This window comes from Drosophila biarmipes, chromosome 2R (assembly GCF_025231255.1).
Source record: "Drosophila biarmipes strain raj3 chromosome 2R, RU_DBia_V1.1, whole genome shotgun sequence".
Classification (NCBI taxonomy): Eukaryota; Metazoa; Arthropoda; class Insecta; order Diptera; family Drosophilidae; genus Drosophila; species Drosophila biarmipes.
This window is the reverse complement of record NC_066615.1, coordinates 21,644,533-21,670,425: the sequence shown is the minus strand read 5'-3', so window position 1 is coordinate 21,670,425 and position 25,893 is coordinate 21,644,533. Positions and strand designations below refer to the sequence as shown.

Genomic DNA, 25,893 nt, shown 5'->3' with positions numbered 1-25,893 from the left:
AAACCAGACAGCGTGTTTTTAATGTACTTAACTTTATTTATATGTACTTATTGCGTATTTTAATTTGATTAAATACAGTGACTATGATTTTTTGCACATTTAAGATAAGACAATGCGAAAACATTCTGAATGCACGTACCTAGGCGCAGAGTTTGCTTCATAATTTTGCGTGATTTGTGTGTGGCTTTGTTCTGTTTCTTGTTGCAAGAGCTCTAGTCTATTCAAAATATTTACAATTCACTAAGTTGTGGAATCATGCATTGTGCGTTTTGTGGTAAAGCTTGCGCACCTGGAACGCCGATGCAGCGAGACTGCGTTATGGCAAAATCGAAACTAGGGAGAGCTCGGGGAAACGAAGGGGCACAGGTCAACCTTAGGTCGGGGTCAATGGGGTATTTTCTTTTTTGAAACGTTAAATTAAGGTGTATTCAAAGCTGGAAGAACCCGTTTAGGTGTTATCGAAAATAGCACTTTAAGAGCCTATTTCTCAATGTACGGTTAAAGTTTAACCTGAATTCAAATTGCTCGCAATGTTATGTGAGTTTAACCTACAGATCCATAAAAGGGAAACAGTTCAAGTTTTTTTTTAGTTACGGTAATTGACCCTTTAAAGCCGCGAATACCAGATTGACCCCAAGCCAAGGCTTTTCCTCTGTGGTCCCTAAGAACGGATTGGAACGGAGGGACGGAGTACAGAATGATAGGACTTAAAACGAGCGTTAAATAGACGGATGTGCTTTGAGCCTAGTGCTTCGGATCCTTGTTGTAGTCCACGTAGACGCGCACCACCTCCCCGGAGTACTTGCGCTGCGAGGGCATGAAGTAGAAGTCCGGCGTGTCGGATCCGCCGTTCTGCCGCGGATCGTCTCGCGACCGATCGTAGCCGGAGTCCCGGTCGCGGTCCTGGCGATGGCGACGCTCCTCCTCGCGCTCCCGCTCTCGCTCCCTGTCCCGGCTGCCCTGGCGAGCGGCCCGCCTGTCGTGGGTGTAGTAGCCCGAGGGCTGCATGCTGGCCGGGCTCTGCTGGTAGTGGTGCGCCTGCCGGGGCAGCGAGTAGGCTCGCTCCGCATAGGAGCTGCGGGAGTAGGGGGCTCCGCCTCCGTTGGCTCCGCCCACGCTGCTCTCCTGCGTGGCGCGTCCGTTGGTTCCGCTCTTGCCCTGGCCATTGGGGCTCTCGTAGTACATCTGGGACTTGCTGGTCGGGGAGTGGGACATCGGCAGCGTCGTCTGCTGGCTGCTCGTGGTCGACTGGTGGCGGTGGCGGGCCTTCTCCTTGCCCGCCGTGCTGCTGCTGATGTTCTTCTCCTCCGTCTCGCCGTAGGGATCGAAGGCGTAGTTGGTGTTCGAGGCGAACTCCTTCCAGGGCGAGTTCTTGATGAGTTTCTCCTGGAAGCACAAGGAGATTTTAGCATGATTAAGCGGAAGGCTCGTGGGCTCAGCCAGTCAGCATTTGGAGTGGGTTGGGTGGACCATTACTTTAGGATTATAATCTACTGAGTTCTGTACTTTACTGTTCTGCAAATGTGCCTTGTGCCTGCGTTTGAGCCGAATCTAAAAGTCTAAGGAAGCCAGAAGGCCTTGGCCATATACAAAGGTCATGTTAAAAGTCGGATGGAAAAACTGACAGAGGTATAATACAGGATTGAGTAGGAGGGGTTCCACTATTGTCGGGGTCTTGCGTAGCACATATCAAATGCTGACTGGCCAGGAGAGCCCGCACACAGATTACATGAAAGGCGAATGGATGTGGATTATTAGAGCGAACTGGAAGCACAGAAAGAGATTAGGAGACAGGCAGAGAAAGGAGGGGAGAGAAAGTAGATCAGAGGTTACCGTCCAGAGTGAGTTTTGCTTTTGCACTTTTGGGTTAGGTGACAGGGTTAATACACAACAGATACCACAACAGAAAATATAGAGTTTGAGTTACCCATTCAGTGATAGAATTTTGATAAACGCGGCACCTACGCAGATGCAGATACAGTACACAGTCAAGGGCTTCCGGTACTTAAACTAACTATAAGATGGGTTCGGTATTTGGATTGATCGTAAGAGCGCTTAAGGCAGTTGTAGCAGATGGTTCGGTTTCAGGTGGATCGGGCAGTGGGATTGTCTACGCTCTAGAGTATATCTGATCTGATCTGATCTGATCTGGACTTGTAGAGTCCGGGCTTATAGATCGCTAGAGGGCTGATAGTAGCGCTGGTGCTGTCGCTGTTGGTACATGCGCCACTCTTCGGGAATTACGTAAACCAGCTTTGAACGACACGGGTACAATGGGGAAAGATTAATAAGAGAGGAGTGGAGGAAGCTCCGCTGACACAGAGCTGTGATGTAACGTTGTAGTATCTCAGAGAAAACAACACTTTCCATATCATAAAGAATAGTATCCGCCTATCTGTGTCGGCTGAGCTTATGCTGACCCAAACATCGGGTGGCAATCTCTGCACCTACCTTGGTGTTCTTGCTCTTTCGGGAGGACTTCCAAATGGTGCAGAATGCCTGGATCAAGGCGATGAGGACCAAGGCTGCAATCAGGCCCAGCACGATGTACAAGCGGGTCTCGGAGAGATCGAAGAACGACAGTAGAGTCTCCTTGGCATTGGGCTCGGAGGTGCTCTTGTCTGAAAGAGGGAAGAATACAGATTATCCCAAGAATGCAAAATATTACAGTGTCCTACATTCCAAAGCCTCAAAGTCCAGGTACTGGGGATCCACCGTCAGGGAACCCACTCGACCTGTGGCTATCTGGTCCTTCAGGGCCGCTCGGATCTTGTCGGCGTTCTTCTGAGCAGCTGCCTCGCTGGTTTTGTCCACCTCGTTGGTTTCCAGGTCGTGCTTCTTCTCCACATCCGCCTTGTCGAACATGGTCTGAACCTTGGCCACCATGGTGCTGCCCTCCCTGGAAATAACTCATATTTTTCAGCAATGTGTATAGAAACTTAAGTTAAATTGAAACTATTTTTTGGAATAAATATTTCTAGATTATTAGAGAATTTAACGAATTGTTAGAGGTAACCAAATTCTAAAGCCGTTTCATACAACTCAAGATATGGGTTAAGAAGTGCAGCTGTAGTTTCACATTCTCCAATCCATTATATTTTTCACCCCGCACTATTTCTGTCCACTTACTTTTCAAATCCAAGAATCTCGGTTTTGTAGTAACCAGTCAGCGGACTTAGGATGCCATTGAATGAATCCGAAATAGTAGCCGCCAGGTTGTTGAACTCTACTGTTCCCGGTTTTGGTGCCTCATAGGATTCGCCCAGGTTCATCAACTTCACGGCCACAGCGTAGACCAGACGGCTGGGAGCCGGGGTGCTGGTGCCCACAAAAACGGACTCGAGTTCTGTGAGCAAATATAAAATAAGCAAAGCTTTCTTTGGAATTCTGAGAGTCTTTTACCCTTGCCGCAGGACTTGATGCAGACACGTTGCGAAGAGATTGGAGGAACCTGCTCGTGCTTGCGGATCTTCTTGTTGACCACATTGAAGGCGCCTCCGAGAACGGGGAAGAACAGGTAGAGGCAGTGGTCGTCGGTGAAGGACAGATCCTGTTCGTCATTGCTGACCCGCTTGCGGTTGAACTCCAGAATGGTCACTCCCTTCTCGATGCGGCCGGAGGCGTTGTAGATGTCCTGGCGATCGTCCAGCTTCGGCGGGGCATAGCCCAGCACCCAGGTGTCCATGAGGAAGGGTCTGCCGCTGCGGCTGTCCACCCAGCCAATGATGGCGTCCGTCTGGGACATCCTCTGGTCATCGCTGAAGCCAATTCCCGTCCAGGTCTGCGTGTTCGACGTCTCGATGTGCCAACGCATCTCGTCGCCCTTTCCGACCGTCTCCCAGCTGGCGTAGTACTCGCAGGTGTGCTCCTGGGGAGAGCAGTTGGACGGATACTTCCAGTGGCCAAAGCAATCGTTGTCCAGCACATTGGTGCCCAGGTCATTACGGTCCGTGCTGGTAGCGGACTTTTCCTTTTCTATTAAATCAGGATAGTGGGAAAAGAGAGTTGCAGAATTATGCTGATCACTGTTTCGGAAGATATTTAAGACTTAACTAGAACCATTTGGCAATATTTCGCCATATTATAGGAATATTTCCACTCGATAACCAATAAAAGTTTTCATTGAAAGCAAGTTCCACCTATGTATAGGGACCATGAGGTAGGAAATACTCACCAAAGAAATTGATCTGAGTGACGCCTCGTTGCATTTGGCCGCCGTGGTATTTGATCTCGTCCGGCAGATAGAAGTTCTTGACTGCTGCGGACTCTGGCTCCTGTCCCTTGGCCCAAATGACATGGGTGAGGGCATCGTCGAGGGTGTGGTCGGTGGGCTCGTTGGCCACCAGTTTCTTGCGGAAGATGATCGTGGTCACGCCGTTCTCCTCGAAGCCCGTGCCCAAAGCCAGGTTTGACTTGCCGCCCCAGAATTCGTCGATGCGCGGCGTGGAGCGATCTCGGCTGTAGTAGTCACCCACCCTGCTGGCCAGTCCCCGAGCTGCTCCGATCACGATGTCCGTGCAGTCCATTCCGTTGAAGTCATGACGTGGTGTGTAGGGATTTAGTCGGTATTTAGGTGACTCTGTGGAAGAACAAACGGGAATTGGATAAATATTTAGGGGGATGCCATTGAGAATTTCGACCTCACCTGCCTCACGGCGCTGACGATCTGCCTTGGTGCTGACGCGATAGGAAACACTGGTGGATACGGAGGTGACGCCCTGCTTTTGGGCAAAGTCTCCAGCAACTCTTTTGGATTTCGCGCCCTGCGCTTCCGGTTCACTCTTGGGTTCCGGTTCACTCTTTGGCTCCGGCTCACTCTTGGGCTCCGGTTCACTCTTAGGTTCCGGCTCACTCTTGGGTTCCGGTTCGCTAGTCGGATCCGGCTCGCTCATGGGTTCCGGTGCGCTGGAGGGTTCCGGCTTACTAGGGGGTTCTGGCTCGCTCTTGGGTTCCGGTTCACTCTTGGGTTCCGGCTCACTTTTGGGCTCCGGTTCGCTCTTTGGTTCCGGCTCACTCTTGGGTTCCGGTGCGCTAGTAGGCTCTGGTTCGCTCTTGGGCTCAGGTTCGCTAGTCGGCTCCGGCTCGCTCTTAGGTTCCGGTTCGCTAGACGGTTCTGGTTCGCTCTTTGGTTCCGGCTCACTCGTAGGTACTGGTGCTGCTCTAAGCTCGGCTAATCGCTTAGGTTCAGGCTCGCTTTTAGGTTCCGGTTCGCTCCTTGGTTCCGGCTCACTCTTGGGTTCCGGTGCGCTAGTAGGCTCTGGCTCGCTCTTGGGCTCAGGCTCGCTACTGGGCTCCGGTTCGCTCTTAGGTTCCGGTTCACTAGACGGTTCCGGTTCGCTCTTGGGCTCCGGCTCGCTCTTGGGTTCCGGCTCGCTCTTGGGCTCCGGCTCGCTCTTGGGTTCCGGCTCGCTCTTGGGTTCCGGCTCGCTCTTGGGTTCCGGCTCGCTCTTGGGTTCCGGTTCCGGTGCAGAGGCCTCCAGCGTTGTGGTCAGATCGCCAATGTCCCTTATCAGCGGGAAGTTCTTGCACTCCGGCGTCATGCCACGCGGCCTCCAGCCGAGTCCCACCCAGGAAGTGCTGTTGACCCTCAGAACCATCTCGATCTCCTTCTGCTCCTCGAGAAGCCTCCAGTAGACGTGGTAGTCGGGCGACAGCTCCTTCTTCGAGTACGAGGAGAGGTCGAGGCTGGTGCTCTTGTAGGGCGACCGCTTGTTGCATCCGATGCCGAACCAGCCAAAGTTGCAGTAGCACTGCTGCCGGGGCAGCGAGCTGCCTCCCAGGTCCACGCACTTGCCCTGCACTCCGCAGTCGGAGTCCGCGGAGCACTCGTCCTTGTACTGGCACTGCGGGCCGTAGAAGTTCTTGTCGCACTTGCACCGCGAGGGGAAGTACTTGCCGTTTCCGGAACAGGTCTCCTTGAAGTCCTTGCGCTGCTTGATGTCCACGTCGGCGCAGGACCAGAAGCGGTAGCTGTTGGACCACTCATCCGCCTGGCGGAGCAGCCTGAGGGTGCAGTTGAAGCACTCGAAGTCGTTCGGGATCTTCACCTGGTAGGACTGGGCCCTAGAAGAGAGATAGGTGTTTAAAACAGATGCAAAAATATTACAAACCCTACGAAGGAATAACTTTGCCAAATAGAATAATTATTAACATAAAACATTTTAGTCGTAATAATAATTTTAATTTTATTTTTGGTTTTCTGAAGAACTTGCGGTTTCTTAAATAACTTTGTTAATAGAGGATAGAATCTGAAGAATACGCGGGTTTTATAATACTTATCTTAAAAATTCGCGGCTTTAATAAAATTATTATTATTCATTTAACGATTTTACAAAGTTTAACCCTTCATCCAGACTCGATTTGGATTTTAAAACTCACGTGACACCAGTGCTCACAAACTCCGAGCTATTCACATGGGGCGTCAGGTCCAAAACGGGTCGATCGAGGGCATCCAATAGTTGCAACCGAAAGCCGCCCTGGAAAAGTTGCGGTTAGGATTATGCTCGGGCTATGCCAAAACAATGACTGAGAACTTGTGATGCGACGATGTCGTGCAGCCAAGCCAGAGACATGGGAATCCCAGTCGCAGGGCTTGACTTTGACTGCGTGCATGTGAGGCAATCGCTCGAGAATGGATTCTCGGCTAATTAGCCCCGGGCGATAAGAACGCCCCTCTTGAAGGGGCGGATATGCTCCCATTGCAATGGATCTCTTGAAGCTCCTCTTACCTTGTGCGCAAAGGCCAAATGCCAGGTGACGTTGAACTGCGTGCCGGAGAGCAGCGACGTGCGGATGGAGCCTGGAATTAGGAAATCAGAAAATCAGAGCGTGATCAGTGGGCCGGTGATTACATGTGACAGGCGCATCTATTTACTTGCCCACACCGAGTCACATGCACATAATTAAATCCAGTTTCCCCCGTCTGGAGTTGGACTGGTTCTGCATTGAGTGGCATCGAGTGCACCTGCAGATGCCCAACTCCCCCTCGGCAAATTGCGCATGACAGCTATAGACATTCATCTAAATGTGCAGAGACCCAGCCCCAACGTCTTGGTGAACCTGCCCAGACGAATTTCATACTCGTCGGTTGCATAATCATGCGGTAATCTTCGCTGAATTCCACTGACCAGCTGTGGAAAAGTGGCAACCTGAATGGAGGGACAGGGATGCCGGTGCAGCTGCACTAGCAAAAATCACTAATAGTTCGTCTTCCCTCAGTAAATGTGTATTAAAGATTGTATTTTGACTTAAGACACTGTCAATAGAAGAACGTGCTTTGATAAGGGAGCGACTTTTGCTTTTAAGCATTATTTAAAACATATAAAAGATTCCTATTAAATTCCTAACCATAATTGTAAAGTGTTGTAAAACAAATAATGATGCATCTTAGAGAAATCAAATATTTCCAACACTACATTTCAAATGCCGTCAGGCTGTGGACCTTATTTTCTCTGGGTGACCATAACTTTGAAGTGTTGTAAAACAAGTTATGATGCATCATGGGGAAATTACATATTTTCAACACTACATTTAAAATGTTGTAAAACAAGTTATGATGCTACATAGAGAAACTACATATTTCCAACACTACATAGAGAATACCTATATATATTGAATTTTCTAAAAGTTGATCAAAGTCTAAGTACCATCGCTTTTTCACCGTGTCCAGATGGACAAGAGGAGCTATCAATGGCCAGCTCGCACATCGTTTGGCAGCCAATACACGGCGAACGAGTCGCTAATTGAGGCCATTAAACGTTTATAGCGATGTTGGATCTCCGAAAGCGAAAGGAGGAGTGTCACTTTCGCGAGGTCCCCTCGTCTGTCTTGCCTTGGCCAATAAGGAAGCACGAGATCGCGCAGCAGAGTTAGCCGAAGTCATTGAAGCTGGGAACATAAAAACCACTGGCCAGCCACTTGAATCATTCGGTTCAATGGTCGCGCAGCTGCCAGTTGGCCATCCCAATATGGTGACAAGCTGGCATTCGAAGCAACGTACCCCGTAACAAAAACCAAGGAGTATCCGTAAGATACACCGCATCTTTGGAGCCTGGTCTTCAGGGTATTCCAAAGATCTTTGGGTTTCCATGAGAACCGGGTAATGCCATTTGTGGGTCACTGGATGCTCGTTCTTGGCGGTAAAACTCTTGATTTCTATTGCGCAATCAATAGAGGAAAATCAGCTCCACTCAGCTGGAAATCAAATGGGCTTCCCTGCCTGCCTTTCTGGGCCACTGGGAAACGCAAATCAGTTTGAATCGAATGCGGATCAGTGCATTCTTGACATTTGATTGCACCTGACGCAGAGCAGACCACACACACGCGTACACTGATAGAAACGAAGGTTACTCACAGATTTAATATTTACTTTAAATAATTTACATTCCCTTAAAACAAGTATGGAACTATTTAATGAAAGATTTAAAGTACACTTAATTTCATAAAATTAAATATTTTGAACCTTTATTGAAATACGTTTTAAAAAATATAGCAATACATATATATTTTCTAAAATATGTTTAAATATTCTGGTTCTCCTCAGTGCAGCTCCCCATGGTTTAACGAGATTTCGCTTTGTTTTGACTCGAAACGGAAAGCCGCCAAACCAGATCGAGAAATGGGTTAAGCGACTATCGGCGGATAAATCAAGTGTTCCCATTAATAAATCGAAACAACGAACAAATTATGCCCGAAAAGGGGCGGTAAACCTGTACCCGTACCCGTATCCGAGTCTGAATCGCATCTGAATCCAGGCACCAAATTAGCAGGTGTTTTCACTGTACTTTTCGGTGATTTTTTCCACATTTTTTGTGGGTTTCCCATGGCCCGGGCCGATCGGTCGAACTTGTCTGGTTAATACTTCGTACGCCTTTTCGTGTTTTGCCTCTACTCCGTCATAATTCCCATGAGCATGGGGCCCGCGAAAGTTGTTCACCTTTGCATTTTATTTTTGGAGGCTGTTCAAAGCTCGGCGTCTGTGTGCCGGTTGCGCTTGAACTCGCCGGCGACGACTGGCCATTTCGAAAGTCCGTCCCGCTGGATTCAAATCGACAGTCGGTCGGGGTCACCTTGGCTGCCCCGCCGCCTCATCTCCGGCGGAGATGCGCGTGAAATCGGTTTATAATTGATTGGAAACTCGGCTAATTTGATCATAAACTGAATTCCATTGATCGAGGGGGAGGGCTTTTGGGCTTAGTTCTGATTGAACTCGGCTATTGATGGAGGTATTTTAAAAAATGTATTTAAGTTTCTAAGAGCTCATCAACAGTTTAAAGCTGATACGTTTACTGACTTCAAATGACAATATTCGAAAGCACTGAATTCCTTGTCTACTGGTTCGCATTGCATATAACTCATCTAAGGAATGGACATTAGAAGTTTACTTTATAAGGATACTGCAGAAACTTCGTCATACCTAACATTTTCTTTTGATACATCCACCAGAACTAAGCCCTAAAGTCATGTTACAAAAACTTAATTTTCATTGATTGAGTCAATAATATTAATTTACCTGGTAAATAAAAAGTGCTTAACTTTATCGATAATATCGTTTACTTAGCAATTAGATGGGAAGCCTCCATGCGGAGCCAAAACCAGTTGGGAATTATAACCTCATTGCAGCAGTATATTTTAAAAAGCTAGAAAATTATGTGCGGATATAAAGGACTTAAATAGTTTCATAAACTAAACTCGAAAGTTAGTATATTCTTACTTTTTTCAGCCCCTGAACTCAGAGATTTTTCAAAAGAAGCACCTATCCTAGGCGCCCCATCCTCTGTCTGAATCTTAACCACTACAAATACCTGAGGAAGAGTAGTTCTGTGGATCTCTGCACATGGGTGGAGGAGAACCTGGCAAGCACTTTCATAATGGGCGGCATTACATCATCCTCCCCAGGGCAATTTGCTGTTGCCGATGGAGGAATGTTCGCTTGCATGCATTCTAATTGCATGCGGGCAAAAAACAAGAAGAAAATACAAAAACCGACAGCCCAATATGGTCGACGCCTCTCACGTAGCCGTAAACAAAGACTTCCGCCACACAGAGACCACTGTACAGGGTGCACTGCGAGAGGTTGACAAATACACTTCCAGGCAGCATTTCTGCCTCGCCTAACGAAGCGTTGCGCATGCGCCGCGGAGGGCAATAAATTTCAGCATTTCTTGCCGCCAAAAACAGGGGCGGAGGCGGAAAGGGGGGCCAGTAAGGGGAGGCAGCGGGCGGAGCGGCATAGGTAACGTGCCATAAAATTCATTTCGCTTTGGCAACCCTACACTGGCTGCCACCGTTCGACGCCGCCGCCACTGCAGCAAATTAACCTGACCAAGTGGCCAACGTAGTTGCAGCTCTCGGTGCTTGCCGTGCCTTGGTGCCTTTGAAGCACGAAAAATATGACGTCCATGTTTGAGGAATTTTAACCTTAGAAAATCATACGATTGCAAAGATTTTTAGGATACCTTTTAGAAACACATCAGCATGCATCTACAGTTACAGATTACATCATTTCAAAGAGCTATCTATGACAGATACTTCCAGATAGTTGGGTATCTCTTGAGAAATCCTAATTTTCCACTTACTGGATGGATTTATTAAAACACGTTATACCAACCTGACGAAAAAATGGTAGTTAACATGTCATGTGACATGCATGTGATATACTTTATTTTTCAGAAGTACATGCAAAGTCTTTCTAACCTTTGCCTATTTCTGCTTTATATTGGCCTGTATCCAGTCTATGTGGCGGAACACATTGACGGAGACATCGGGCTCCTTGGAACAGTCGCCAAACACCATAATGCCAGCCAACTTGCCTTTTATGACCAGGGGAGCGCCCGAGTAGAAGGAACATAATGTCCGGTTCTTCTGAGTGCACATGTTATGATCCGTAATGCTGATGGATGGGGCGGAGATCTTTCGCTCAGCGGTGCACGCCCTTAGATCGTAGAGTTGTACAAGTTGTACTCTCTCAGTCGCGGGATTGCAATGTGCATCCGCGTTATGGGCTCCAATTCCAGAGATGAACCCCATAGCCTCAATTTTGGGCTGCTTGTTGATAATCCCGATTTCCTTAACCTTCTTCGAGAAGTTCAGTGGCTTGCAGAGCTTCAACAAGGCCAGACTGCTGCCCAGATTAGTTCTGCTGGACTGGGGATGGACTATTACTTGGCAAACTCCCTCAATGTATTTAGGACGTATATAGTCATGGTAGTCCTTGCTATAGTCCACCTCCACCTTCAGATCAGATGGTGCCCCGTCTCCGATGCAGTTCGAGCCAGTCAGAATGTAGTTGGTGTTCAAAATAGCTCCGTTGCATATGATGCTATCTTTGTGTCGAACCACTGCCAGCCAAGGCACTGAATAGAGCACAGGTCTTCCGCCAGCCCACTCACACTCAGCAGTAATTATCTCTGGTACTGCCGACCGGGGCAGTACGACTAGGCAAAGTATAACAGCTGCTTTGAGCATTTTTGCTTCTAAAATACGTTATCGCTGGGGTTCCTCTACTTATAAGCCCTTTCATCTGCGTCATGGTGAATTGATTTTGAATTATCCTCACCTACGCAACGCTCTGCTGTATTAAATTAATTTATATAACTAAGGCCCTAGTTAGTTAGTTCCTTTACTTTTGACACACTTTTTTGTGAGCAACACAGGATGGTAACTTGGACAGCCGAAGTTTCTAAAGCAGTGACACTGTTTTTCGTTCAGCTGTTATGGAAATTGTGTATGACTTTCTGTGATTCATCCACGTTGGCATTATTTTTCAGATTAGGCTCAGCATTCAAAAGCAATTGAATAACTCATAATTTGAGGTCCTTTGGGTTTTACTTTTAAACAAAATCGAAGCGCAAAGGGTGGGCCTTGAAGAATGCAAGTTATTAAAAATTGGAAAATGCGAAGTAAAAGTGCTCAGTGTTTTTCTCAGTGTGCTATTTGCACTCCCGCGGTGTAGCTACTGCTGTTGTGGTCAAGGAGTTTCGCTTTAGTTAATTGCTCGTGACGTTGTCTCGACCAGCCCCTCAGGGGCCACCGACCGAACCGAACCCAGCCAATCTAATGCAATGCAAGCCGAGCCACTGCTCCACACTTTGCCCTCCAGTTCACTCCACTTGCCGGCTGGTATTTATGGATACGAATGGACTGAGATGCAGATGCAATGCAGTTCGATAGATACGTGTGCTGGTTCTGTGCGGTGCAAGTGCCTGTGGTGCTGGCTACTTATGCATTCCCCGCCAATATTACGTATACGTAGCGGGGTCCGTGTAGACAGCTTAAATGCCATTTAAACCAGGCGCTCTCATTGCTATTCCAAGCGGCTGACAATGCGACATTTCGCTGCAGGATTTAGTAATACCAAGAAAGGTGGCTTTAGTCTGAAATATGAGTTTCAGACATTTCAGGCAGTTTCCAGGGCACTGATAAAAATAGTTACAAGATTTGATAATCAATGAGTCTTGTCTCGCTCTCATCCTATTGCTTTTGTCCTCTTCCTAGGTTTGAGAGTATTTTCAAAGAAAGGAAGTTAAAAAAATGCAATTTTTGCAAATGAAATTAACACTAGAGAGAGAATTTTTAAGTAAGGGTACTCCAGAAATTACATCACAGTCACTCTAATATTAGTAAGTAGTGGAAACATAAATTCCTAAAACACATTTTTTTGTGTGATAAATGGTTTTTAGTGTTCTCAGCGATAATAAATCTCAAACATCGCTTTTTGAATGCTGCCCAAGTCGGTCGATGCAATTGCGGCCGACTAATTGACATTTGCATTGAGCTGATTGCCCTTCCAATTATCGAAACCGATGTTTTGTCAACCCCATTGGATTGCCCAAGCGATGTTCATCTGCAACTCCATCTCCATCTCCATCTGCCGACATGTGACACAAGAGGCGACCACAACTTGACCTCCATTCCAGAGTGCTCAGCACGCCAGGCGGCAATTACGAGCCATGTCGCCTTTTTGTGGCCATAAAAACAACATGGAAACAACGGCCACGGAGCCAAATCAAAACAAATCGTGTGGCAGCACTGAGACAAAGGCCGTGGAAAAGAGTGTCAAACACGAACAAATTGAGACGGATTTGTTGAGAGGTAAGCACAATGCAAACAAGATGCAAGAGGCAAGATGCTGCAGAGGTCAGCAGTCAGTCAGCGAATCGACAGTGCCTCGAAGCCCATTTCCACTGCCTGCGTTTTGCGTTTTGCGGCCCACTGAGCCAGTTGCCAGATGATAGAAAGGGCAGCAGCATCAGAGCGGCTAAGAAACAAAAACCACCTCAGCCCCATTTGGCTGTCACTGTCAGATAGAGATACAGATACAGAAACAGATACATCTGTAAACAACGATTGATCTGCAGATGAATCATTGACGAAGATGTAAATCATTGACAAAGTGTATATATTAAGGGTTATATATTAAATTATTATATTATATATTCATTTTGTATATCACGGCATCTGTAGATTATAAAAAATAATAATAAATAAACAAGGCAAATTAAGACTTTAAAATTTAGTTTTACTTGAAATTAATGCATCAAATACGAAAAAAATAAATAGTTAGACCATTATTATTCATTAGAAAAAGTATCTACTTGTTAAGATTACTTTTTTGGTGAATATTTTTTGACTAGTAATATCATGTTCAAGTAAAATATTTCTCCTTCTATTAGAAACAGTATTCCTTTTAAAATATATATTGAAATAAAAACTTTATTTTAGCCTTGAATGCCAATGGAAAGGAACTTTAATATATTTTAGGAAACCTAATCTTTATTTTCTTTTATTAAGCTCTCAGAATTTATTTTATAATTTCGTACCCTCCCTTCCTCCATGTATTCTTAACCAGGAAATAGTATAATTTGATACCTAGCATTCATAATTATTCTAGCTACGACCATGGATATACCACTCCATAGAGTAGCTAACACTTTCGTAATATTTGGCCTCTGCTCTAACACTCCACTCGCCAGTCGCGACGCTCTGCCCCCGGCGACTTCTGGTGGCGTAATGCAAGGCACAAGTGAAAGTTTTCACTTGCAGCGTGCAGCATGTGGCATTCCGCCTGGCTCTCGTCGGTGTCGGTGCATACATCATCATCAAGGCAGCCAGTGGGCCGCAGAGCCAGTCGCAGTTGCCGTGGCTCGGAGCGGCTTTTGGCCAACTCGAGACGCGTTTGGCAGGCTGCAGCGGCAAAAGTTGTCATGCCCCAAAATGGGTTAAACGTGCCACCGTGGCGCACGTTGCGTATACGCAATGTGCGCGAGTGTATATAATTAAGAAACGGAAAAAACAGCAACAGCCGGGTAAACAAAGCGAAATGAAACTGCAAGCGAAATTGAAAACGAAAATAAAAATATGGGCAAAAGTGCTGCGCACAAAAATGTCGCTCGACGGGTTGTACAATCGATATAGGTATGGGCATGCCCGATTTGTAGGTACGTACTCCATGGACATATCCATGGAAATTGATTTGGCATTTCGATGCGGCACACGTGTGCCTCTTGCCAGTTGCCAGTTGCCAGTTGCCAATTGCCAATTACCAAGCATCTCAAGGCAATTGTCGGCTGTCAATAATTGATATGCAAACACTGTCGACGGCGTAGACCATCCCACAAAGACCGAAAAGCCCTTAGCCCCTCTTGAAGCGAGCGCCGTCAAATGTCAAAACTCGAGAGGTGTTATTTTAATTCATTTTCGAAAGTGCATTTTACCGGCGCCCCAAGACAGCCAGCCAGCCAGCCCATCCAGCGGATATCATAATCGAAATGCTCATAATTTTTCGAATGACCCAATTTCTTGCCGTGGATCTCCACTCACCTGCGAGCAAGTGAATGGCGGTCGAGCTGCTGCTCTCGCTCGCGATATGCAAATTAATTGGTAACACTTTGCAGTGGGCCAACAGCAACAACAATAACAAGAGTAGCATTGAGCAAGCCGCCGCACATATAACACATATAAGCATAACAATAACAGCGGAGCATAAGCATATGCATATGGTATTATGTAAGCGAGTGCAAAAGCAAAAGTTTCAGCTGCAAAATGCACGTCTCTGAATTATGAATACATTCGAACGGCGTGCAGTGCGTTTCACAGGTGTAAGTCATTAGCAGCCGCGCTTGCACGCCACAAGCCGATATTTCCACAGATTCAAGGCTGCGAGGCATGAGATATGGTGGCTTTTTGATTTAACTTATTTATTTACATTTGTGGGTCAACAACTTCTGACTCTTGTGGTTATTTCTTCCATAGAATCAAACCAAAATGTGTTGGTCATTTGATATAATTTTTATAGGGTATATAATCTTCAGGTTGTTAAAAATTCCCCCTCATTTTTAGACCTTATAAAAAATATTTTATTCACTAGGATGCTGCCCAGCACTTCCTGCTCATCTCGCAACTCTCATCTGGGCTTATGAAACGCACTGTACCCCCGATGTTTGTGTGAATTGAACGTGCTTGACCAATTACAGTAGGCAAACAAAGCGCGCATAACCAGGCGTAATAAGCCATAATATTATAATCAAAGCGTGCCTGGCAGACGAGCTGAGTAAACCCACCGGAGTTGGCCAACAATTGGCAGTTGCGACATGCATTTTCAGTGGAGCTGGGCCAATGAGTGCTCCTGATTGAGCAGCTGCTTCTGTGTTTCCCACGAATTAAGGCGGGGAAATGCATTTTCGGGGGGATAAGTAAAGATAAATTCGTTTTGATACTGCTAACCTAATTAAGAGAATATAACAAATAAGAAACTTTGTTTGCACTTCCTTTAATAAACTGCAAAACAGCTCTATAAAGTTCCTCAATATTTCTTACTAATTGATACCAATTGTGACTGGCTTTGAAAAACATTTTGGATTGTTGAATTTATGAATAAAACAAATATTTGTATCACATGTTTCAGACCCTTAACACCTCTCAAGTTATCTTTAAAATCTTGGCATATGATTTGAAGTAAACACTATAACAGCCATAAAGAGTTGAGAACTATTATTATTAAATATAAGAATTTATCATTGTGTGTTTTTGCCACACATAGTTGGAATTTCTACTATAAGATTGGTTGCTAAAGCTACTGTTCTATTAATATTTATATGTGTATTTCCCGATCACTTTGGGCATCCAAAATCCAGGTCACCCTCCCAACAAAGAACACTCACCTTTGGGCATGCCACACGGCGCCTTCGTCCGCGCGTTGTCCAGAAAGTCCAGGTCGTACTTGCGGGCAGGTGGGTAGGTGAGGGCCACATGCGCCTCCGAGCCGAAGTGTGCCAGGTGGCAGAGGCACCAGGCGGCGAGCAGCAGCAGGGCGCCGCCGAGCCCGAACGGCGAATGTCTTGTATTTATAGACATTTTGTATAATTTATTTCTTTGCAATTTCTGGCGATTGTCGGGGAGTTTCCTTTCGCATTAGCACCGCTTGGCGAGTCTTTCTCTTCTTTTGTGCAATTGATTTCAGCGGGGATTTTGACGGCGTTTGGTAGTTATATAATTAATGTTGCCACCAATTGGACGCACATCTCAGCCGGCGAGTGGTTGGCTCTGAAAGAGGGAGAAGCATGAATTACACCAATATATTTATTGGCCGAGAATTGCATAATTGCACTCGGGAGACCGGGTGCTAGCTAACTGAAGCTGTGATAATGATTTACTGCCTTGGCCAGACAATGACAAGGAAATTTCCCACAGACCATTAGAGTTTCTTTTTGCCAAAAGTGTCGAAAGATGGGCACATACACGTTTCTCTTTTATTTTTCGCAGATTTGCAGTGTGACAGGCAGATACTGCGGGGCGATCCTCCCGAAGTGCGGTTCAATGCTCGATCGAATTACCATGTATCTACACATGCGCCGCCTTCGCAGCCGAGTGAAATCGAAGGCCTTGCCGCGTTCAACAAACCAATCAAAGCCAATGACAGCCGAGCAGCTGCCCCCAAAGAGCCGAGCTCCAAACTATGAGATACTTTGGACCGCCAAAAAAGCTTGTCTAATGAAACGACATAAGTCAGGGGCCCCAAGCTACCTGCTCTGGGTTTCATTTCTACCTCTGGCCTAACGACAACAAATGGCGTTGAAATGGGCGTAAAAAGTGGCCAATTCGTTGGCCATCGAAAACGGTGCCACAGTTTTGACAAGCAAATTGCATGCAGCATGAAATCTCTGTTGTCTTGCCCCGAGATAAATCGACGACAATTGGTGTTAGTTGGTTTTTGGAGCCCGGCCGATTGGCGAAAATCTCCGCGATTTGGGGCGAATGGGAACGGCTCTGCTCCACTTTTCCCAGTGACATCTCAAGCCAGCAGCGGGCAGCCAGTAATCACCGACTCATTGTCCGACGTCCAATGCCAGACCCCCAGAAATGTATCTATATATAAGTGCCAGATACAAAACATTTTTATAAGCCATAACGGTGCGGCAGCGACTTCCGAGGCGGCAGCTGACGCTCTGGGTGACCGCCTCGCTTGGTTTTGATTACTGGCCCCGACTCTAGACCAACTCGGCTGGCCTGGCCTGGCCAACAACTGTCTGGCATTGAGAGCAGGCAACAATGGTAACGACATCAGCAACATCGACTGTGACTGACGACCACATCGGCCTGACATTGAAGTCGCCAAGCAAAACAAAATCGAGCAGCATGTAAAAAATGTTGATTAAGACGAGCCACACGAGCAAATGGAGTGGCGTTAAGCGGGTAACTGGAGCAACTGGGCTAGAACTATGGGTCGCACTTTTAATTGGGTATTGGATTGCGCACATAACTCTTTTTTGACTAATGTCTGGTGATTAACATGGGTCTACCCTTGAAAGGGATCTCTATTTCATACTGTTTTAAGGCAGACTACTTACAAAATCTTTAAATCAAAATAACCCGGTGCTGTTCGGTAAGAACTATGAAAAATCCAACTGATTTACCTATACAAGAGCCGTTTTCTCAATGTCATGTTAACTTTTGTCCCTAAGTTACCATATTACAACAAAATTACATTAAGAAAACAAATTTACTATTCAGAAAAATGTAACTTTGTGTTATTTTTATCGGACAAATAGATCTAGAATCTTAACGAGACATTGAGAAATTCTAACCATATCGATTAGCAATAAACTTTAAAGATCAGTCGTTTTTAAAATTAACTTCTAATTGGGAAAACGATTTGGTATTGTAAACCACTAACCTTCAAGTTAACTTTCCCTTAACAGATGCCAATAATAACTTTAGCATGCTATTCAGAAAACGTCTTAGGCCCTCTTAAAGGTACTTATTATTAAAGTAATCATTAATACTTTTTCACATCATAAACTCTAGAAATTGTAAGCCCTCATTTCTAAAAGCTGTAATTGTAACCAAGTTGAAAGTGATCTGCTTTTTGTGCAATCCAATCCCACATTTGGGGCAAAAGCAAACTAATGGCGCCCAGCTGGAGACGCAACCGCCAGGAAAAGTGGGAAACTCCATTCCTCGGAGGGGGCCTGCGTGATGCCAAGTCAACTGGCTGGTCGGGCTGTCATGAGTTGGCCAAAACCGAGCTTCGTTACCCAACTGGCTGAGGGAAAACCGTTTGGGCCTGGAGTGGAAGTAAAGCTGACTTAAGAGGCTCAGGTGAGGCGAGCAATTACTTTAATTGAATTGCCTCTCGAGTGCTTTGCATTTCCACTAATTAGAACCGAGATGTAATTAACGAACTTGACTCGGACGTGGAGCGAATTCCAAGAGCGAAGCGGATTCGAATGCAATTCACACGCCATTAAACTGAAGTCCTCCACTCAGCGCAACTCGACGCGATTCGAACGAAAAGAACACTTGACTCGGCTCCTACGACACGTCGATTATGGCCAACTGTGGCTGCGGACACAAACATTTGGCCACGCTACTCATGTTCGATTCACGGCGACAGCGAGGGGAAAAAATGCAGTCCAACTGGTTACGAAATACTCGAAAAGCTCATTCATGTTGGGCCTCAGATACGATTTTCAAAATACGCCAGCACTTGTATCTGTATCTGTATCTGTAGCTCCCTCTTTGTATCTGTGACTGAGTCGGCTGCTGTTTGGGCTCCGCCAACCGGTTACTGGCCCCAAAACAAAATACAGTCAACTATTAATGGATCGCCGATAGATCGATGCTATCGGACCCGGCCAAGACGAGGACTCCGGGGCGGCAAGTGTAGCGCCTCTGGCCGCTCCCAAAGCCCCGAAATTCGAAGCTGGAGCCCGATCTGCGGCACACTCTTGACCAAAATACCTCGCGAACGCTCCACTTTCGGCCAGCCAAATTAGAGAATAACATGGCAGCCCGCAATTCGGCTAGATAAGTACAAAATGGTTAAGTAAAAGAGCCGAAATTGATTTTAAATGAGAGCGTGTTGGCCATTTGCCAATGGCGGTTGTGTAACCACTTAGCGGCTGGGGGAGAGGCCAACAAGGAAGACAGATCACAGAGATTCGTTGGGATCAGCAGGCACAAACAAAGGTTGGGTAGTTTGCTAACATCTTGTCAAGAACCCTCGGGGATTTCAGCAAATATTATTTTTAAATTTCCAATAACTCTAAAAGATTCTCAAAATATTTTTCTAGAATTTAAAAGCATAACATAGCTTCATATAAAGTCAAATTTTATATTTTATAGAGGTTTAGATATATAGCTATTTGGTTTTGTTTTTTATAATTCACTTATTTTTTAGAATTTTAGAGATCTTCAACAATACTCGTATATTTTATTACAATTCATATCTTTATGGTATAAGAAATTTTATCCTTTGCTTTTCTGCCTTTTGCTTTTAGGGGCTTAGAAAAATAAAAATACTGGAAATATTTGATGAATGAAAAGTAGCTAGGTATAAATATTATAAAATGAAATAAATAAAAAATCGAAAATATAGTGCCAGTGCTGCGAGGTCACATTACTAAGGTTCATTGAAATTTTTGCAAGAGTTATGGCCCAATAAAAGAGGAAATTGTCCAGAAAATGATTAGCAAGCTGGCGCAGCCGACTGACTTTCTAATCGCGGCTTTTGACGAACTGTTCGCACCACCCGGCGTATGGGTGATATGTGTATTTTGGCCAGCGGCTCTTAACGGTCCATGAGACTGGCTACTCGATTCGAGCCAACAGCATACAGCCAAGAGCCAAACAGATCTTGCGGCTGCTGTGCGGTGCGAAAATCAGCTCGTCATGACGGTTATGCGAGTGCTGGGGCTGCTTTTATGCTGTTTGCCTTAAACATTTCGTGTTTGGATTTCTATTTGCGCGAAATTTCTCAACTTTAATGTCACGCACCACGAATCCGCCACCGAACTTGGCCGGGGAGTCGCTCGTCGATAATATGTGATTGACAAACATGTGTGCCAGGTTGGCTCATTATAATTACTCGGGTGCACAGAGAAAAATATGTTGCTTACATATAATATTAATAGGCGGAGCTATTTTCCATTCCTTAATTCATTCACCATACTTTTCAGACTATATTAATAGCTTTCGGCCATCCAAAGTGCTAATGCTCGTTAATCAATTCCATTGGCTGGTTTTTTTATCAGAGCTACGATGACATCTTCGGTTCGCAGTGAAAGTTGCCTCTGCCTAGTCCAAGTTTTTCATTGATTTGTGTTTGTTGTCTATTTCACCTTCGATTTCGACTCGGATGCCTCGGAATGCAACTGAAGGAAAGGCAAAAGTGCAAACACATCGGTCATTTTCGATGGTTTTCTATCAATTATGAAGATTAAGCCATCACTGGGCTGACAAATGATTCCATTTTTGGCTTTTATAAATGCTATATAGTATATCCCACACATTTCCGATTTAGTGACATATATACAGACCGTATAATTTCCGTTGATTAGCATAGTGGAACCGTGTAATCCCGTCGAACTGGTGCAGCCAGTTTGTCTCCGGAGGGTCTTTCGCTTTCGGCATCAGCATTTCCGAAATTAAATTAATTCGCTGTTCGGCTCTTGATTTCTTCGACTTTCACAAGAACGAGCTACACGGGTTCCGCCGCGGAGGGTCACCCACGGGGTCAGGGTGAATCCAAGGGTTAACTGGCGGCAGACAAGCGAGCAAACAGCAAACAAGCGTTTATTTGCAGTCGCTTTATGGCCGTTAAACTTGATCTCCAGGCCGGCGAGAGCCAGCCCAAGTACTTGAAGTAAACTTTGCCTATAAGATCGCATTTCATACGGCCAGGCAGCGAGATTAAATGATGGCCGTTTCGGCTGAGTGGGCCTCTGGCATTAGAAGGCCGGGGGAGCAGGAAAACCACTGACAGCTTTGTTATGATAGCTTTTGCTTGCCCCTTTACTTAATACGTAAATTACTAAAATCTTGTATAAACAATTCAGGTAATACAGATCTTACTATTTAAATAAAATTGGAATTTTTTAAGGTATATATTGTGTGTTATACTTGCTCACAATCGCATGAAAATAATTTGTATTTAAGAGTACTAAAAATCAATGGATAAATTAAGTCATTTTATTGTTATTATATAAAAATATTCAATTTTAAAGGGATAATTTGTATATTTTAAATATTTACTAGTGATTGATTTTAAAATATTTATTGTATTATATTGTGCCCCAAGTAGTTTTTAATGTCGCCTCATAAGAAGAATATATATATTTTGATTTTTAGGGATAGTTAAATATCATTGAAACGATTAGATCAATCGTCAGGCCTTTTTCGCAGTGGCTAAAGTACATTCACGACTCAACGATGGCCATAAAACCGATCAGATCGAGGCGTAAATCGTATTTATAAACATTAAATCATTTGTGGGATACTCTCCCTGCTCCCCTGCCGACCCTCTTTTGTGCCAAATCATCTCGGCGATTGGCGTCAGCGATCGCAATGACATTCCCGGCTCACCATCACAATCGCAGTCGCATCCACCTGCTAATTTATTAATGAGTTGCAGAAACCTGTCGGGCTTCACATAAATACCCGTGTAAAATCTTTGAAAATATTTGCGCCAAAGTCGTTAACGGCAAATGCTTTTTAGCCCTCTTTTGTCAGCAAATCGGGAGAATAACTTTCGCAGAAAAAAGGTTTTGGCAGAGGCGTTTGTGTGTCATTTGGGGCGTGCTGGCCAAGTTTTTTTCTATTTTTGCCAAAGCAAATGCCCAGCGAATTCGATAAACATCTAAGGTCAGTCGGCGGACGCCTTACGCATTGCAAAGTGAATTGCTACGCTCTTTTGCGTAATCCGAAGTGCGATTATGGCCATTTACACGGGCCGCTTACAAATATCCGCGGCATTGAAGCGCACGCGGCCGAAATGCCAATCCATTTGGGCCCAATACAAAAGACTTAGGCAACGAACGCGCAGCATCTCGACGCGGGGCAGCGATAAAAACAATTTTAGATTCAATTTGGCCAACGAATGCGAAATATTCGCCATAAAATCTGGCATATATTGCGTGGCCGAAATGTGCGGGTTCGTCTTGGCTGCGAGCAAGTGCACAGATTACAAATTGCTTTTCGTCCGACTTTGACAGCTCGAATTACTCCTGAAGAGTCAAGATGCGCTCCAAGGTCCCCCCACCTGAGCCGAGTGTGTGTTACCAACCAGTTTGTTAGCCAAGTGGACCCCACACCTCCCCCGCCCCCCGCAACGACCATTAGACAAACCCGTCCCGAGATTCTGATTCTGGTTTCGTTTGCCCTCGCGCATTCTCACTTTTTTCTTCTGTGTTTTGGTGGCTTTTTGTTTTAAGCTGTTATTTTTCGGGGCTTATTGGCGTGTTTTTGTTTATTGGGCGCTGGAATTCGCCGCGGGTAAGTATGTTAATAATAGAGCTTTATGTGAGTGGCATTAAATACTTTTATAATGCCCCCGAAATAAGAGAACCTGCGTGGTGTGGGCAGAAAAAGCCTGCCCCAATCGCGCACACAGACCCGTGTGCCTGTGTTGGCCATTAGGCGTTAGACGCTAGATGCTGGTGGATGTGGATGTGGATGCCATCCGGTTTTGGCCTTTGCAGCTGCCAATGCTGCTCGGCTGCATTCCGGGCGTGACTAAGAGAGCCGCGAGTCGCGGGAGTTTTACCCTCAAGGTCACTTCTGCCTAGGCTTCTGTTTCTCCACGGTCCGATCTTGGCGTGACGCGGCACTGTGCTGGTCAAATCGATGGTACACCGAGAAATAATACATCACAGATGAGGGGAGATCACTCTGGGGTGTACCAAATTGGTCGGAAAGGTTATAGCCTGTGGATAGAGTTTGTCCCCTTTTGAAATAAGACTATAATGTAATCTCCACAATTAATAATAATATGGTTGGAGCATTTTAAGTCTTTAAAAGCACTCAATATTATAAGTTATAATAAATAAGAAAACCTATCTTAATTTGGAAACTGAAAACAATTCTAAAATTAAAAATCATTGCACCAAAATGGTAATCATCTATTACAATAATTCTGAATAAAGTTATCGTTTTGGATAAGTTCTATTAAAAAGGGAACGTTGTATTTATAGATTTTGAGGGGATCATTTCAGGAACATATCGTTATGCTTTGCATAAAGTTGTTGGAATTTAGACTAAAGATTAAATATTTAAAAAAATAGAGAAGCGAGTCCACAGATTTTTTCCCTGCACCACCTACCTACACCTAGCTCTCCGACTGATTGGCTTAGAGGGTCAGCCATTAGCCTAAGCGGCTCGAATGGAATGGAGACAAACAGTTATCGGGGTGATGAAAACAAAGGAGAATTAATTAGATTCCCCTGCTGGATAAGGTGGACTAATGAAAGCCAAGAGGAGACCCAGAATACAGGTGACTCACAGCGAGTTCGACATGTCTTTTTATTCGCCTGTGATTAATGGACTTACAGAGCGCATACGCGATTTTGGAGTTAGTGTTTGGGGTTTCGGCCATTCTTGGCCGATTCGCCTGGGCTCGGTTTTAGAGGTGATCTCATCCCACCTGCCTCGGCTTCGCCTCGATTCTGGCGGCCCCATCCCACATCGATCTCCGGAGAACAATCCCAAAAGCAGCTGTCAGCTGCCAAGCGCTAATATGCAATAAATTATGCCTGGCACTGCACTGTGTGTGCGTATCGAACCGGCTCGTATGGCGAGTGTCTATAATTACAAAGGTTTCGGGGCGAATTTCACTTTTTTCCATCTTCCGCTGCGGCATGTGCAGGGAATTCCAAAGCCGAGTGCCCGTTTGCATTGCCAATTCAGCGGGCATTCCTGCTGCTTCTTCGGCTTGGTCTTCCTGCACGTCCTAAATATATATGTGGACATGGTAACGAGCCCAAGGCGAAGTTACACGCCAAGAAAATACTGTAGTTTTGTAATATATACATTTTGATTTTTTAACAATTTTAAAATCTGAAAGTCTGCTATGTGGGTTACACGCATTGTATTCTAGATTATAATAATGATAATCATTAGTAATAATAGTAAACTATAAAGTCGATTTGGGTTAGGGATATAATTAAGCCCCATTGTCTGATGTTCTTCGTATATCTATGAATGGACAAGGATTATGCTAACCATGCAATACTAAAGACACTGGAATAATAATATATTAGTAATGATAGACTCCATTTACACTTCCTTATGAAGATCGTACATTAGTTTTTAAAGACAATCTGTTTTGTGAACATAAAATCCCCAAAGTGGATACCTAGTATTGTACTTAACATTTCTTATATATTTTATATTTTTAGAAAATGCATTTACTTATGGTTCCCAAAGGAAGACCTGGCTTACCTGAAGACAGAACGAGCTGCAATGGCGAATGCCAGAGCTGGATGTGGGCGGCGGCAAGCTAGGAAAAATGCAGGCGCACTGGAAGATCCCAATCTTGGTTCCAATCCCAATCCGAATCCAGGACCGACCGGGGCTAATCAAGAGTTACAGCACGCACGCGCTCCGTCGATGGGGCGAGGGGCGGCTGACGGATTGCGGATTGCGGAGCGCACGACACACGATCAAAGTCAAAACAATGCAACCGCGGCACTCTTAACTCGCTTTTGTTGTTTTTAACGTTCTCCGCTGACGATGCACACCGCGAAGTTTTCGATTCCAGCGGATTGCACCCACAGGGAAGCGGGTACTGAGCAATAAGTACTGCAGTACCTATGGGTATGAGTGTGGGAGGTGATGTGTTAATCAATCAACGAGCGCGCATCGAAAGTACACTATTTGCCACATTGATTTGGTTGCTTCTGGCGGCTTTTGGTTCGTCAGTTTCGATACTTTCGTACTCTTGTTGCAACGGCTGTACGTGACTGCCGAGCACTTGCACAACGACCGCAAAAATCCAGGGGATCCACGCTCCGGAAGGCACGAAGTATGCGACGACACCGCAGAGCTCAGCAGGAAATCGGAAATCGCAAGCCCAAGCGCACCACACGTCCGCACTCAAGTGCGTCTCGATCGAAACTGAAGATCGGATGGGGCTAGCAGGTGAGGCGAGCTCGGGTCTCACCTGAAAGCTCTGCGCGAAGACCTCTCTGGGGTTCTTTCTCCCCGGATCTGGCAACGCCGAAGGAGCGTCTTAAGATGGCCCACGGCGGACATTTCGAATAGGGATTTAAAACTTTCGGGAAACAATAAACCTCTAGTAAAAAGGCTGTTTTAAAATTCGCAATTGATTAGGAACTATATATCCATTTGGTTCCAAACCTATCTGTACATTTTTCTTGAAACGATTGTAATCCCTTAAATTCCATGCCTTCAGAATAATAAAATGTATCATAAATTATATTCTTCTCCTGATGCCCGAAGGATATTACTATCTTTACAAGATTTACCAAAGGCATCGAAAGGCCGTCTTTGATCCCAATGTTTATATTTACATATAGCAATTCATTTTAGAAATATTTAAATGAAAAAAAGAATCAGACAAATTAACAACGGTCCCTCTTCAACGCTCAATTGGCTGAT

At 45.3% G+C, this 25,893-nt stretch overlaps 1 protein-coding gene across 2 annotated transcripts; it reads right to left on the bottom strand.

The window, feature by feature from the left end:
- Positions 1-13: 13 nt before the first annotated feature.
- Positions 14-25,390, bottom strand: LOC108022471 (uncharacterized). Of its 2 annotated transcripts, XR_006367694.2 has the most exons (12): positions 24,715-25,390; positions 16,161-16,542; positions 6,729-6,799; positions 6,379-6,476; positions 4,646-6,063; positions 4,175-4,579; positions 3,403-3,975; positions 3,130-3,346; positions 2,679-2,899; positions 2,452-2,621; positions 1,928-2,253; positions 1,241-1,386 (listed from the first exon to the last, which is right to left on the bottom strand). XR_006367694.2 is itself a non-coding variant. In XM_017091421.3 (11 exons), exons 2-11 carry the CDS (start codon positions 16,351-16,353, stop codon positions 745-747), a joined length of 4,008 nt encoding a protein of 1,335 aa, XP_016946910.2. In that variant the 5' UTR covers positions 16,354-16,542; positions 24,715-25,390; the 3' UTR covers positions 14-744. The 2 variants fall into 2 exon arrangements, 1 of the variants encoding a protein (XP_016946910.2); XM_017091421.3 differs by lacking the exon at positions 1,928-2,253 and having other exon boundaries at positions 14-1,386.
- Positions 25,391-25,893: the final 503 nt, after the last annotated feature.